The 14,219-nt window shown below is 38.9% G+C and overlaps 1 protein-coding gene across 1 annotated transcript; it reads left to right on the plus strand.

The window, feature by feature from the left end:
- The first annotated feature begins 1,448 nt into the window (after nucleotides 1-1,448).
- LOC145954638 (uncharacterized) lies at nucleotides 1,449-2,599 on the plus strand. The gene is made up of 2 exons (XM_083069325.1): nucleotides 1,449-1,691; nucleotides 1,784-2,599. The coding sequence occupies exons 1-2, from the start codon at nucleotides 1,449-1,451 to the stop codon at nucleotides 2,597-2,599; spliced, it is 1,059 nt and encodes a 352-aa protein (XP_082925451.1).
- Nucleotides 2,600-14,219: the final 11,620 nt, after the last annotated feature.

The raw sequence follows: 14,219 nt of genomic DNA on the forward strand, positions 1-14,219 counted from the left end.
CTGTGCAGACTTCTTAAAAGTGTATGCGAGGGAAAACTCCAGCCGAAGAATTGCATTTTGATCCTGAAATTGAAAGAACGGCAAGGAAGAACAATAGTAGAACAAGAAGGCTTAGACAGTTAGAAAGAATCCAAAAACAACAGCAAGATCTTCTGAGTTCTTCTACTTCATCAAATCAACCACACCTCGAAACAGAAATGGCTGAAGAAGGAACAAGCACTCATAATGGTGGACATGGACCAGCTAGGCCTCCTAGAAGGACCCTAGGTGATTATGCACAACAACATGGTCCTAGTCATTTCTCTAGCATTGCAGCTCCAAATACTTCTAGAGCCATGGAGATGAAGCCTGCTTTCCTTACTTTGGTTAGCTCACAACAATTTGCTGGCCTTGATCATGAGGACCCATACTCACACCTTTCAAATTTCTACGAGTTATGTGGAACAATGGGAATCCCTGAAGGTGATGAGGAAGTTGTATATTTGAGGTTGTTTCCATTCTCTTTAACAGGAAAAGCTAAAGTTTGGTTACAATCTCACCCAAATCAAAGTTTGACAAGCTGGGGTGATGTGGAAAACAAGTTTGTGAATAGATTCTATCCATCATCCAAATATATTAAGGCCAAGTCAGAAATTACTACCTTCAGGCAAGGTGCAGATGAACCATTTTGTGAAGCCTGGGAAAGATTTAAGTCATTGCTTAGAAGATGTCCTAACCACGGGTTTGAAGATATAACTCAACTTAATTTCTTTGTCAATGGAATCAAGCATGAGGTGAAGATGTTACTGGATGCAGCAGCTGGTGGCACCATGATGACTGTGAGTCCAGAAGAAGCTACTCAAATTATAGAATCTTTGGCATCTTCTGATCACCAAGCAGAGCATGGGAGACACCAATCTCATAAAAGAGGGGTTCTTGATCTTAGTACTAATGATGCAATCCTTGCACAGAACAAGCTGCTGTCTCAACAGATTGAAGCATTGACTAAGCAGATGGCCAAAATTCCACAACAACTTCATGCTATTGCTTCTTCTTCAACTCAATCACATTCTTCTTTAAAGTGTGATTTTTGCGGGGGAGATCATCCCAATGGTCACTGTTCTGAAACTCCAAATGAAGAATAAGTCAACTATGTGGGCAACCAACAAAAAAAAGGTAATTTTAATTCCCATAATTATAATACTAACAATTATATGTAGGGGAATTAAGGTTGGAGAAACAACAACCAAGGATATGGATGGAGGAATGAAGCTGGACCATCCAATAGGCCACCACAACAATCACAGCAACAACAACCTGTGTATCCCTCTATGCATGAAAGAACTAGTAAATTGGAGGAGACTCTGAACAAGTTCATGCAGGTACCTATGAACAACCAGAAAAACACTGAAGCTTCCATCAAGAATTTGGAGGTGCAGGTGGGTCAGCTAGCTAAATAATTAGCTGACATGTCTAAAGGCCCATTTTCAGCCAACACCAAGACCAACCCCAAGGAGTATTGCCAAGCCATAACAACAAGAAGTGGGAAGGTAGTTGGTAGTGATATTGGGGTGAGTGGTGACAATGAGGGTGCTGATAATAAGGAAGAAAATATTAAACTGAAGGCGGTTGAGGAGGAGATTGAGAAGAATGAGGGAGAAAGCAATAAAAATAAGGGTGTAGATAGTGGGAAAATAAAAGAGAAGATTGGAGTAAAGAAGGAGAAAAATAAAAAAAAAAAGGCAAGGAAGTCATTTCCACTGTTCCTATTAAAGACTTATCTTACCCTCATGCCCCATCTGAGAAAGAGAAGAAAAGACAATTTGCAAGGTTTCTGGACATCATCAAGAAGCTCCAGATAAATATTCCCTTCACTGAAGCCATGGAACAAATGCCTACTTATGCTCGGTTCATGAAGGATCTCTTGACTAAGAAGAAAAGAATTCTTGAAGAAGAAACTGTGGAGCTTGAGGCTGGGTGTAGTGCCATCATACAAAAATCTTTGCCTCAAAAATCCAGAGATCCGGGTAGTTTTACTCTCCCCGTGTCTATTGGAAATCTATCAGTGGGTAAGGCACTCTTGGACCTTGGAGCTAGTATTAACTTGATGCCTTTATCAATGCTGAAGAAGATAGGAGAAGTAGAGGTACGACCCACAAGAATGACCTTACAGTTGGCAGACAGATCCATCAAGATTCCACATGGCATAGTGGAAGATATGATAGTGAAGGTTGATAAGTTCATGTTTCCAGTTGATTTCGTAGTCATGGATATCGAAGAGGATGTAGAAGCTCCTTTGATATTGGGCAGACCCTTTATGAAGACAGCTCGAGTTATCATTGACATGGATGAAGGAAAGCTGAAGGTGAGGGTCCGAGATGAGGAAGTGAGTTTCAATGTATTTGAAACAACGAAGTTTCCAAAAGGCCACAAAGATTGCTTTAGAATTGATGTATTAGATGATGTGTACTTGGAAACTCAAAATGATTTCAAGAGCTCATCGCCACTAGAGAAGGCTTTGCTTCTTTCTAATGAAGAATTGGATAAGGTCATAGATGAAGAGGTTCAAGATGTTATTGATGCACTAAATAAAAGAGAAAACTCTTTTGCCAATGTTTAGTCAAAAGAAGAATTGAAGAAGGAGGAAAAATAGCAAGTAGTGAAGCTGGAATTGGATGATAATGTAGCTGGAAAACACAGGAAGTTACAGCTTCTTGAACTTGAAAAAATTAGGTTTAATGCTTATGAGTCTTCTAAGCACTGCAAGTAGAGAATCAAAGCATATCATGATAAGAAGATTTTAAAAAGGAGCTTCAAACCCGGCCAATCAGTGTTACTATTCAACTCTAGATTGAAGTTATTTCCGGGCAAACTCAAAACTAAGTGGTCAGGCCCATTTGTAATTAAATCTGTAAAATCACATGGAGACATTGAGCTGAAAGATCCTACCTCTGGAAGGACTTGGTTAGTCAATGGTCAAAGGCTCAAGCATTATCTGGGTGGTGAAGTTGAAAGACTCACTACCATCACTCATTGGAAGGAGCCATGATCAAACAGGGATTGTCAAGCTAAAGACATTAAATTAGCATGTTCTTGTTTTATTCCTAGTTTAAATTCTCAATTTTGTGTTGAATATTGTTTCGTTAATAGTTTTTGCTCATAGCTATGTTTAGTTTCATAATGCATGTTGTTTTGTGTTTTGAATGATATATCATGTGTTAAAACTACCACTCATGTTGACAGCTTGTTTTATGTTTTGTGTGTTAGGATATATAAAGTTAATTTGATGTTTTAGAGTGGTTGTGTAGCATTCTGAGTTTTGGGTTTGTGATTATTTTGATGCTTTGTTTTGGTAGTGGAGTTTTTGTGCGAATTTTGAATTTCATATTTGACTTCAAGAGGTGTTGCTGTTGAAGTTTACTATGAGTGGTGACTTTGGCTGAAATGTTTGGTGTCTACTTTTCAATAAGCAAGCTACTGTTATTGTTGTGCTTTATTATGCAGTTTGACATGGATGTTAGAAAGGTAACTGTCAAGAACTCAATAGGGAATTTGACGTGGCTAGTTTTCAAAGGGTTCCCTTGATTTCATACCTTAGGAAGTAAATTACATTGACTAGGCACCTTACTGTTCATTTAGAGTGTCACTAGTGGCTTTGCATAGGATTTTGAATGCGAATTGTTGTAATAAGATTGCTAGCGCTGAAGCGCCAAGTCCATGGCCTTAGCGCCAACTTGCTGCCAGGGACTCTCATGTGGAAAAAATTCCACAGCTGCAGCGCCCCACTCACGGCCTTAGCACCAATTTGCTGTCAAGTTTTTTTTTGTATACTAGTTCTCAACGCCCCAGCGCCAATCTTGCAGCTAAAGTGCTCACCCTCTGGAGCTAAATTCCAAGTTTAAAAAGTCCACAGCTACAGCGCCACACTCATGGGCATAGCGCCAAGTTTCGGTCTTGGCACAATTGCATGTTGAATCCCCAGTGCTCAAGTGTCGAATCTCACAGCCTTGGCGCTAAGTCTCTGCCAAGTTCTTTTTATATATGTTCAAATTCCCAGCGCTCTAGCGCCAATCCCATGGCCTTAGCGCCAACTCCAACGCTCAAGCTCTAACTCTCACAGCCATGGCGCCATGTTGCTGTCTTAGCTCAATTGCATATGAAATTTCTAACGCTCAAGCGCTAGTTCCAGCGCCTAGGCGCCAATTCTCTGGAGCCACTTTTCTAATTTAAATGAGAAGCTTTAGATAGTTTTGGGTCAGTTTTAAAAATGAGCCCCTCTCTCCACATCTTGGTCTCTCCTTTTCTCTCATCCCAAATCGCTCCACCTCCCTACGTTTCATGCCTTTTCCTTATAATCCCCATCAAACCTTCATTTTTCTTCATCTACTGTGCACAACAAACACAAAAGAATCAATTTTTATTGGCATTGCAAGGTAAATTTTTCAATTTTCTTTTCTCTTAAGTCATTGCATGAAGAATATTCATGAACTCTTCTTCTTTCATGAACCATCATCATTTCTGGGTTCTTTGTTCATCATGAAAACATAATGTGGAATTGATTCTCTTCTTGGATTGAAAAGTTTGAATTTTGGGATGTTTAATAATCCACCTTGCACATGCATGACCATTACATGTTTTTGCTTGCTATATGCTTGACAAAATGCCTAAGTGAAAATTGATTTCATTTTTCTAAATCAAAAGAATCTTGTGGTGGGATGATCGTGGAAGCAAGTAGGATTTAGTGCTAATAGCATTTCATTGGTGGCTTTGAAATAACTTGAGCGTTTCACATGTCAGACTGTTTATCAATCATTCATTATGTGATGGAAGGTGGCTTAGTTCCATGCACGCCCTTGATCTTGGTTCAACAAGGAGACTCCCAAAATGGTGGAAGAATGGTGGTGATGTTGGCGGAAGCACAAAGAGGATGGTTTGCTCAAGGTTGTTTCATCCAAGTGTAGGATGAAACCTATGTAGGGTTTTGCTCTCTTAGGGTGGAGATGGGAGGAGGTTAGCCAAAGACAACCTAAAAACTAGGGAAGAGTGGGTGTTTAGGGTGGTGGTGGTCACGCTCAAGGGGAGGAAGGTGTTTGATGGGGGTGTTGCTCCTTTTGGCTAGCTCACTTCACTAAGGAGGGTGAAGGCCAACCAAGGAAGGCCAAGCTCAACTCACTCATGGTGGTTAGGGAGGAGGAGAAAGGAAGGGCCGTGGAGTCCCTAGAGACTATGGAAGAGAAGTTGAGGCAAAAATGCACACTCAAATTCAATATGATCCAAAGTATGTACAAGGTGATAGGCTAGGGTATAAATAGGAGTGCTAGCATCTAGGGTTTCATTTGGTGTTGCATTGGCCGAAATTCACCAAGCCAAATGCACACTAAATGAGATGCAAATTAACCCTAGATGCTACTTGGTGGCCAAGTTTGGCATCTTTAAGGGTTTAGGTTGGCTACAACAAGGTGCATGATAAGTCCATGCATCCTTGGCCCTCCAATTGGGCCTAAGCCTACCTAACACCAAAAAAATGACCAAACAACACCACTAAGTGTGCGTCACCTCCTTAATGGATGCACCCTAGCCCAATTAAAATCCTAAGCATCTAAATTACCCCAAAATACAAGGGCAAAATGGGAAATACAAAGAAATAAACCCTAGGACTAAAATACCCCAAAATACAAGGGTAAAATTGGAATAAACCAAATAAATCCTACACTACTCAAAATTAGTCATAGCATTGGACCATGTGATGGGTTTCACATGAAGTACCATGGATGGTCCTCCATCATACCTCCTTCTTGAGAAGGATTTGACCACAAATCTTCAAGCTCTTGCATTCCATTGATCCTTCAAAAGAAGTGAAACCACAATTAGGGGAGTAAAATATTTAAAAATTAACTATGCAATCCTTAAGCACACAATTTGTTGAATGAAAGCACTAGGGGAAAGGAGAGAGCCAAAGAGGCTTCACCATTAAAATTATTGGCCCCATGCAATTCATTCACCAAATTATCTAACTTAGGGATTGGGTGCCTTTTATACAATGATGGCTTTCTAAAATGGTGCACATCCTCTATGGCCATCTTTCCTTGGCACCAAAGAAAAGAGGATGGCACAAGGGTTAAGGTTCACTTGAACCTAGCCCTTTTTCTTCAAAGGAAAAAAATTCTTTTTTTTCTTTTCTTTTCTTTTTGTTTTTATTTTTGCTTTTTTCCTCTTCATCTTTCTTAGCTTTTAATTTGAGTTGGTCCTCATTCACTTGATAAGGTGATAGAGGACACCACACAAATTTCTTTCCCAAGTGTTGGAAACTTATTTTATTGGTGAGGCCATCATGGATTATGTGCTTGTCAAATTGCCATGGCCTCCCAAGCAAGACATGACTAACCTCTAATGGCACTATGTCACACAAAATTTCTTCTTTATATTTGCCAATAGAGATTGGTATGCTTGCTTGTTGGTTAACTACAACACCTTTTTCCTCATTGATCCATTGCATTTTGTAAGGTTTAGGATGAGGTTTTGTAGTTAAGGCGAGCTTATCAACCAATCTAGTACTACAACAATTAGAAGTAGACCCACTATCGACAATGAGAGAACAAGTACTTTCCAAGACATTGCATTTTGTTTGAAACAAGTTCTCTCTTTGTGATTGGTCAATTTCACTAGATTGATTGTTAAGGAGCCTTCTAACCAACAATAGGTCTCCTTCACAAGGTAAGATTTCTTCCTCGGATGCTAAAACTTCTTCTTCATCACTTGAAAATGAGGAAGTAGCTTCATCAAGGCTACTATAGTGATCTTGGCCCTTTAAAAACATTGTTTTCTTGGTGGGACATTGTGAAGCAATGTGCCCACGGCCAAGACACTTAAAACACTTGATGTCGCTTGTTTTAGTGTCTTTGGAAGAAGCTTTAAAAGATGGTTTTTCTTTTTCTTTTTCTTTTTATTCCTTGGGATAAGGTAGGGAAGAGTGGCCCTCCTTCTTGAAATTCTTGGAATAAGAGGGAGTGGAGTCTTTTCGAAAAGGTTTTCTTTGAAGTTGGTGCTCCACCCTTGAACAAAGTTGAACTAGTTCATTCAAATCCCTATAAGGTAAAAGTTCAACTTTGTCTCTTATCTCAAGATTAAGACCACTTTGAAATCTAGAGATTGTGGTCCTCTCTTCCTCCCTAATCCCAGCCCTCATCATTAGCAACTCCATAGATTGCCTATATTCTTCCACGCTAGAGGACCCTTGTTTCAATCTTTGTAGCTTGTCCATAAGCTCTCGGTCATAGTATGGAGGAATATGCCTCCTTCTTAAGGCACTACGGAGCTCATTCCAATATTGGATTGGGGGCTCATGATTTATTCTCCTTTCTTTTTCTAAGGAGGTCCACCAATACATAGCATGCCCTTGGAAGCTAAGGGTTGCTAAAGAAACCTTCCTATCTTCACTTATTCCATGGCAAGAGAAAAGTTGTTCAACTTTCATTTCCCAATCAAGATAATTTTCAACATTATCCTTGCCATGAAATGGGGGAAGAGTGATGTTGGGTTCCTTATTGGAAGACTCCCTATGTCTATGATGCCTAGGGGGTCTTTGATAGTAATCATCATTGTGATGACTACTAAATAAAATGTCACTTGGAGGTTGGGTATGATGCCCTTCCTCCTCATGAATGCTAGAATGATTATGCCCCCTACCTCTAGAAGGTTGAGGAGAAGTGACTCTTGGCTTGGAGCCACTAGCCTCTCCTCCCACAACTAATCTTTCTAATAATCTCTTTATTTCTTCATTATTTCTTTCTTGCTCTTTTTCTTTTCTCCTAATTTCTTCCTCTCTTTTTATATTTTCCTCTTCTTTTCTCCTTAGGTACTCTTTAAGTTGCCTAAGTTCATCTCTAACACTAGACCTAGTGCTATGAGAGTTATGACCTTGTACACTAGATTGTTCACTCATCTTTGATCAAAAAGGTTTTCACAAAGGTTTTTGAAAAGGTTTGAAAAAAAGGTTTTCACAAAGATTGAGTGACACAAAAATGTTTTCACAAAAAGTTTTAAAGGTGCAAGATAAGTAGAAAAAGGCCTAAGTATACAAATTGAACCTTCAAGGGGAGGTGGACTACAAAGAATCACTTAATAACCAAGCCCTTTTCAAGTAAAAATCACTAAGCCCTTTTTACCTTTCTTACAAAAACAATTTTGACACTACCAAGTGTGTGTGTGCACGCACCCCTAGTAGGCAAAAGAATTAAGCCTTCTAAACGTTTTGGAAGCAAAAGTAAAAAAAAGACCTAGACAATTATACTAGTAAAGCTATAAAGCATGCAATGGAAAGTAATTTAGAACATACACTAGTCGAGGTCCTAGTGAAGGTTTTCAAATCACCTTCTCTACACGCTCTAAAACCCAAGTTGAAGAGGTTTAGAATGGCCAAAATTACAAACCAAAGGGAAGAAATGAATGGCCTAAAACAAAGGGCCGAAAGTAAGTAAAACAATGTAAACAAGAAAAACAAGTCTTCAAACTCCTTCAAATTTGCCTTCCCTTCACAAGTAGCAAACGTGTTAGCACCTCTCCCAAAGTGTTTACTCTCCCTTTTGGTTTAGTGAAAACCCTTCCTAAGGCTAGGTTGGGTTTTGGTTCACTCTTCTACTCAATCCACCAAAGGATTGCTACTTTGCTAGATAAGTGCGTCACCTACAAGTAAATGAAAGCAACCAAGAGCAAGAATTCCAAAGAAAGAAAACTGAAAAGGCTAATTATGAAAGGCTAAACTCAGATTGATTAAGTTGAGACAAAACAAAGAGGCCAAAAAGACAAGCAAAAATTAAGACTCAATCAAATAAAGCAAGCACACAAAGGAATAAACCTAGAATGGCACTAGAATGGGTTTGTGTTTAAGTTTCACTTGCTTAAGTCTTGTTAATGTTTTCGGTCCAGCCAAGGTATAAGTCCCAAAATGTGTCCAAAAATGTCAAATATCCAGCTCCAAAAGCATAGGTATTGTCCAAGTCCACAAGTCTAGCAACTAGTCCTTTTTATCCAAGGAAAATTTTTTTTGTTTTTTTGATTTTTCTTTAGGTCACGGTCTTTTCTTTTTAAATGTCCTTGGGTCCAGATTTTTTTTTAAATTTTTCAGCCCAATTAGTTGCTTAGGTTTTGCACTTGTGGTGGTACAAAAATTAGGTCAAAATTTTGTAGTATAGGAGCAAGACAAGTGGCACAACCTTAGAGGTTCTTAAAGAATCTTTTGAGTGGAAAATGATCTTGTACTATTTAGGTCAAGTTGTTTAGCACAAAATGTCCAGCACACTTTTTTTTTTTTTTTTTTTTTTGATTCTTTTAGGGTTCTTGGCCAACAAGAAATCAACTTAAACAAGTGAAAATGCAAAGGTAAGGTGGGCGGTTTTTAGCATGTGCAAGAAAGTTCACACATGGAAAATTATGGCAACATATAGAACATGCTAGAAACTAATAGCATGCATGAATAACCTAGATAGTATTCTATATGGCACGCCCACTTAAGATGTATGCATCATGGTATTTTTCATGTTTTCATGCAAGGTATTTTGGCACATACATGGAGAATATGTAAGACAAAATATAGGAAGTAAAAATGACAAAACAATAGGTAGATTCAAAAAGAAAAATGCATGAACATGTAATACTCAACCTAGCATAGAAATATAACAACCTAACAATGGAACCTAAAACATGGAAGGTTCAAGGAAAACAAGTATGAACCACACACAAAAATATTCGGTCAAGGGAGGAGTAGAAGAGAAATGACCGAATACACAAAAGAGAACAAAGAAGACTCAAAGGAAAATAAGGAATGGAAAACGTTTACCCTTGAAGAACCATGGCTCTAGATACCACTTGATGGAAGGTGGCTTAGTTCCATGCACGCCCTTGATCTTGGTTCAACAAGGAGACTCCCAAAATGGTGGAAGAATGGTGGTGATGTTGGCGGAAGCACAAAGAGGATGGTTTGCTCAAGGTTGTTTCATCCAAGTGTAGGATGAAACCTATGTAGGGTTTTGCTCTCTTAGGGTGGAGATGGGAGGAGGTTAGCCAAAGACAACCTAAAAACTAGGGAAGAGTGGGTGTTTAGGGTGGTGGTGGTCACGCTCAAGGGGAGGAAGGTGTTTGATGGGGGTGTTGCTCCTTTTGGCTAGCTCACTTCACTAAGGAGGGTGAAGGCCAACCAAGGAAGGCCAAGCTCAACTCACTCATGGTGGTTAGGGAGGAGGAGAAAGGAAGGGCCGTGGAGTCCCTAGAGACTATGGAAGAGAAGTTGAGGCAAAAATGCACACTCAAATTCAATATGATCCAAAGTATGTACAAGGTGATAGGCTAGGGTATAAATAGGAGTGCTAGCATCTAGGGTTTCATTTGGTGTTGCATTGGCCGAAATTCACCAAGCCAAATGCACACTAAATGAGATGCAAATTAACCCTAGATGCTACTTGGTGGCCAAGTTTGGCATCTTTAAGGGTTTAGGTTGGCTACAACAAGGTGCATGATAAGTCCATGCATCCTTGGCCCTCCAATTGGGCCTAAGCCTACCTAACACCAAAAAAATGACCAAACAACACCACTAAGTGTGCGTCACCTCCTTAATGGATGCACCCTAGCCCAATTAAAATCCTAAGCATCTAAATTACCCCAAAATACAAGGGCAAAATGGGAAATACAAAGAAATAAACCCTAGGACTAAAATACCCCAAAATACAAGGGTAAAATTGGAATAAACCAAATAAATCCTACACTACTCAAAATTAGTCATAGCATTGGACCATGTGATGGGTTTCACATGAAGTACCATGGATGGTCCTCCATCATTATGCCCCATGAAGAATTGTGTTCAACTTGGTTTGTATGATCAACTTATGGATTAACTTGGTTGCAAGGTTGGTTTTAATTTTTAGATAGCATGCTCAAGAGGTGGTGGTTCTCGACCAACCCACGAAATTCCGGTTGATCGTAAATGAAAGAAAGTGGTAGCCTATAACCATGGCCTACACCGGAACAATTCTAAGACAATATTTTCTGGCCTGGGGAGAGTCCCATATTTTCTGGAGGGGGTGGAGATCAAGGTGAATAACTTCGTGGTGGGGAGCAGGAGCATGACCAGGCAATGATGAAAAAGAGAGGATGGAGGGTTGCTGTCACCCTCGTTCTGAGGAAGAGGAGTTCCACTTTAATTTTATGCCATTTTAAATTCCAGTCATTTTAAATCCCAGTTGTTTTAGTTTCTGTTTTGTTAATTGTTTGGACTATCTGGTGGTTTATATACTTTTTGTGAATTAACAATCACCAAAAAAAAATTGGGAAAAATTGAAAATCATTTTTGAAAGGTAGTAAATGAGATGGCTTTTAGATCAACAAAAAGCGGAAAACACATCTTTTGATTCACCTTAAAATGGTTTGTTTTGAGACTTGCTTTGAGGTTGTACTCATCCAATTTGCTTGATCATGAAGTTGTGAGATATCTTATTAGCATGGCATGAAGGATCAATAGTTGAACATCTACCCAAGCTGGTGAGTGAGTGAGACTAAACAATGCATCTATCATATACACTTATACTTTGAGAGCCATCATCATAGCATATGTGTTTGCATTGTTTGAGTCTTGAATGATTGTTCTAGTGAGAAAGTTTTGGACAAGATCAAGGCATTCCCTTGTAAATAACTGAAATCTTTTTAAGCCTAGAGCCAAACAGCCAGCCATAATTGAATCCATCCTTTAAAACCTGTTTGAGCCTTAACCTTCAAATCACCTTAAACCTTTCCCAAATACCAACTCATCACCCTGACCAAACTCTTGAGAGTAAATGAAAATGAATTGGGGATTAAGTTGGGGTAGTTGGTAAGAATTGCCAAGTGGAAAGAAAATGGAGAAAGTAAGCCAATGCAAGTTGAAGGGAAGAGTCACCCCTCCATCATTTTCTCTGTTCACATTCAAGTGTGCTTGTTATTTTCATTCTGTCATTATTTTGATCTAAAAAAAAAAAATCAAAATCAAAATCAAATCAAATCAAATCAAGAGCAAAATAAGTAAGCACCTGTACAAAGAGTCTTAAAAGAGAGAGGGACCTCTTGAAATCTAGGCAAAGAATCTTAAGGAAAGAGGGTGTAATTAGAGGAAGAATTTGGGCTGAGAGATCTGGTTGGAGTTGAATATTTAGAGTGAGCAAGATGGAGTGTTTGGTTCATGTTCATTTTACTCTCTTGAGTTTAAACCCTGTTAATCTGAAAAACCACATTCCTTTGTTAACCAAGCCTCAGTCAACCCTCAACTTTCCAAAAAAGTCCTTGTGATCCTTAATTTTCTCTCAAAGAGTAGTACTGAAGAGATGATATCAATGCTTATGTTCATAGAAATGATGAATGGACTTGAGAGAAACACTCACCCTGGAGAGCCATTGTTGAGAGAGTATGTTCAGATATTGGTTTGTAATGTTCATGCTATGATTTGCCTTGCAATTTTTGTGTTTGGGCATGATTGTTGTTGTGGGCACCTCAGTGAGTAGAAATTGGTTTTTGATGGTGAATTGATTGAGAGTTTACCTATTGTTGATATAGAAGAAATTTCATGGTAGGAACCTTTTTGGTTTTGATTGGTATCTTGTTGGGGACCAACAAGAGATTAAGTTGGGGTAGTTGTTGAGTGTCTTTTAGGCTTGTTTCGCACTCAACTTTTGGTACTCTTTTTGGATAATTGTAGATAATATATATGTTATTTCACCCCTTTATTTAAAGAATTAAGTTATACTATAAGAGTAGAGGAGTAGTAGCAATCTTAGGGAATTTCCTCATTTTTGCAGGATTTTTGGCAAGGCAGAGATCCACAGCCATAGCTGTGGATCTAGAGCTCGAGCTGTGGAAGTCTGGGAAGGATATAGAGGTCTAGAAAGTTGGAGCTATAGCTGTGGATCTGCAGCTATAGCTGTGGAAATCTGAAATGCACTTTGAAGCTCCAAAGAGTTGAAGCTAAAGCTGTGGAATCACAGCTAAAGCCATGGAAGCACCTAGGACCCAGCAAAAACTCCAGAGACCCACATCCATAGTTGTGGCTTCACCGCTTGAGCGTTGGAGGTTTCTTAAGATTAAAGGAGTTGTCACAGCTATAGCTGTGAAACCACAACTGCAGCCTTGGAGGTTTCTTCACCCTAAAGGACTCTCCACAGCCATAGCTGTGGATCTACAGCTGCAGCCGTGGGAGTAAAAGTCACTTTTTGGCCCTGTTTTGAAGCTCATGTAAAAGGGGAAAAGAGAGAGAAACAGAGGCATGACGAAAAAACAGGGAGAAAAACAGATTGAGAAGAACGTGAAGGGAGAAACGGAGCAAGAACGAAGACTTGGGCAGCTGGGTTATTTGGGAACGAAGCCCAACCCCTTGTTCTCATCTTCTACTTTGTAATCTCTTCTTTTACTTCTTAGATCTTGTAATGACCATGTGTGGCTAAATCTTTTGAGGATTGGTCTTGGTGTAACTACTAACTCTTCTATTTCTTAAATCTATATATGCATTTCATTCTCATTACTTGTGCTTGATTCTACTTTTAATGCTTATACCGTCTTGATCACCCGTTATATGATATTTGGTTTTTGAATCCGGTTAGAAAACGTTTTTGAAAACCCGAACTGAATCTTGCACCTAAACATCTCCTGCTCTAGGAATAGACTTGATTTGTTTAGTCACCTTGTTCAAGTCATTGTTCTTAATGCAAAGTGTTAATCATAAAACATAGAGGAATCATGTTTTAGATTAATTACTTTAGGATTCAATTTTGAGGGATCTTGTTGAATTACTAAATGAACGTGGAAGTTATCAAGATGAAATCATATTTATTTTAAGGAAATTTAAGAGTTAGCAAGTGCCCCAGGGTCCAATCCTTGTTTTATATAATTGTTCTTATAACTTTTACCTTACCGTGTTAATTTTGCTTCACATTAACTCACTTCCAATCATATCGACATCTCTTTATTAATCATTGGAGTAAGAATTACTAAACTCTCAAAATTCCTGAGGATGATACTTAATTACTACATCGAAACTTGGTCCGCTTGCCAAGTGGTGTGTTGCAAAAACCTCATCATATTTATGATTCAAATCTTAATTGTAGGTATAAAACATGTGTTTAGATGTACATCAATACGCTACGTCTAATATGAAATTCATGTTTAAGATGGAGAAGCCACTACATATAACTTTAATTTAAGCGTGGAAAATCACATCTTTAATATGT

Source organism: Cajanus cajan, chromosome 2, assembly GCF_000230855.2.
Source record: "Cajanus cajan strain Asha chromosome 2, NIPB_CcT2T_4, whole genome shotgun sequence".
Taxonomy (NCBI): Eukaryota; Viridiplantae; Streptophyta; class Magnoliopsida; order Fabales; family Fabaceae; genus Cajanus; species Cajanus cajan.

Bases quoted from the DNA above. Each gene is read 5' to 3' on its own strand.
- LOC145954638 (XM_083069325.1), top strand. From the start codon at position 1,449: ATGTCTAAAGGCCCATTTTCAGCCAACACCAAGACCAACCCCAAGGAG. The intron at 1,692-1,783 runs GTAAAGAAGGAG...GCCCCATCTGAG, and splicing joins AAATAAAAGAGAAGATTGGA to AAAGAGAAGAAAAGACAATT.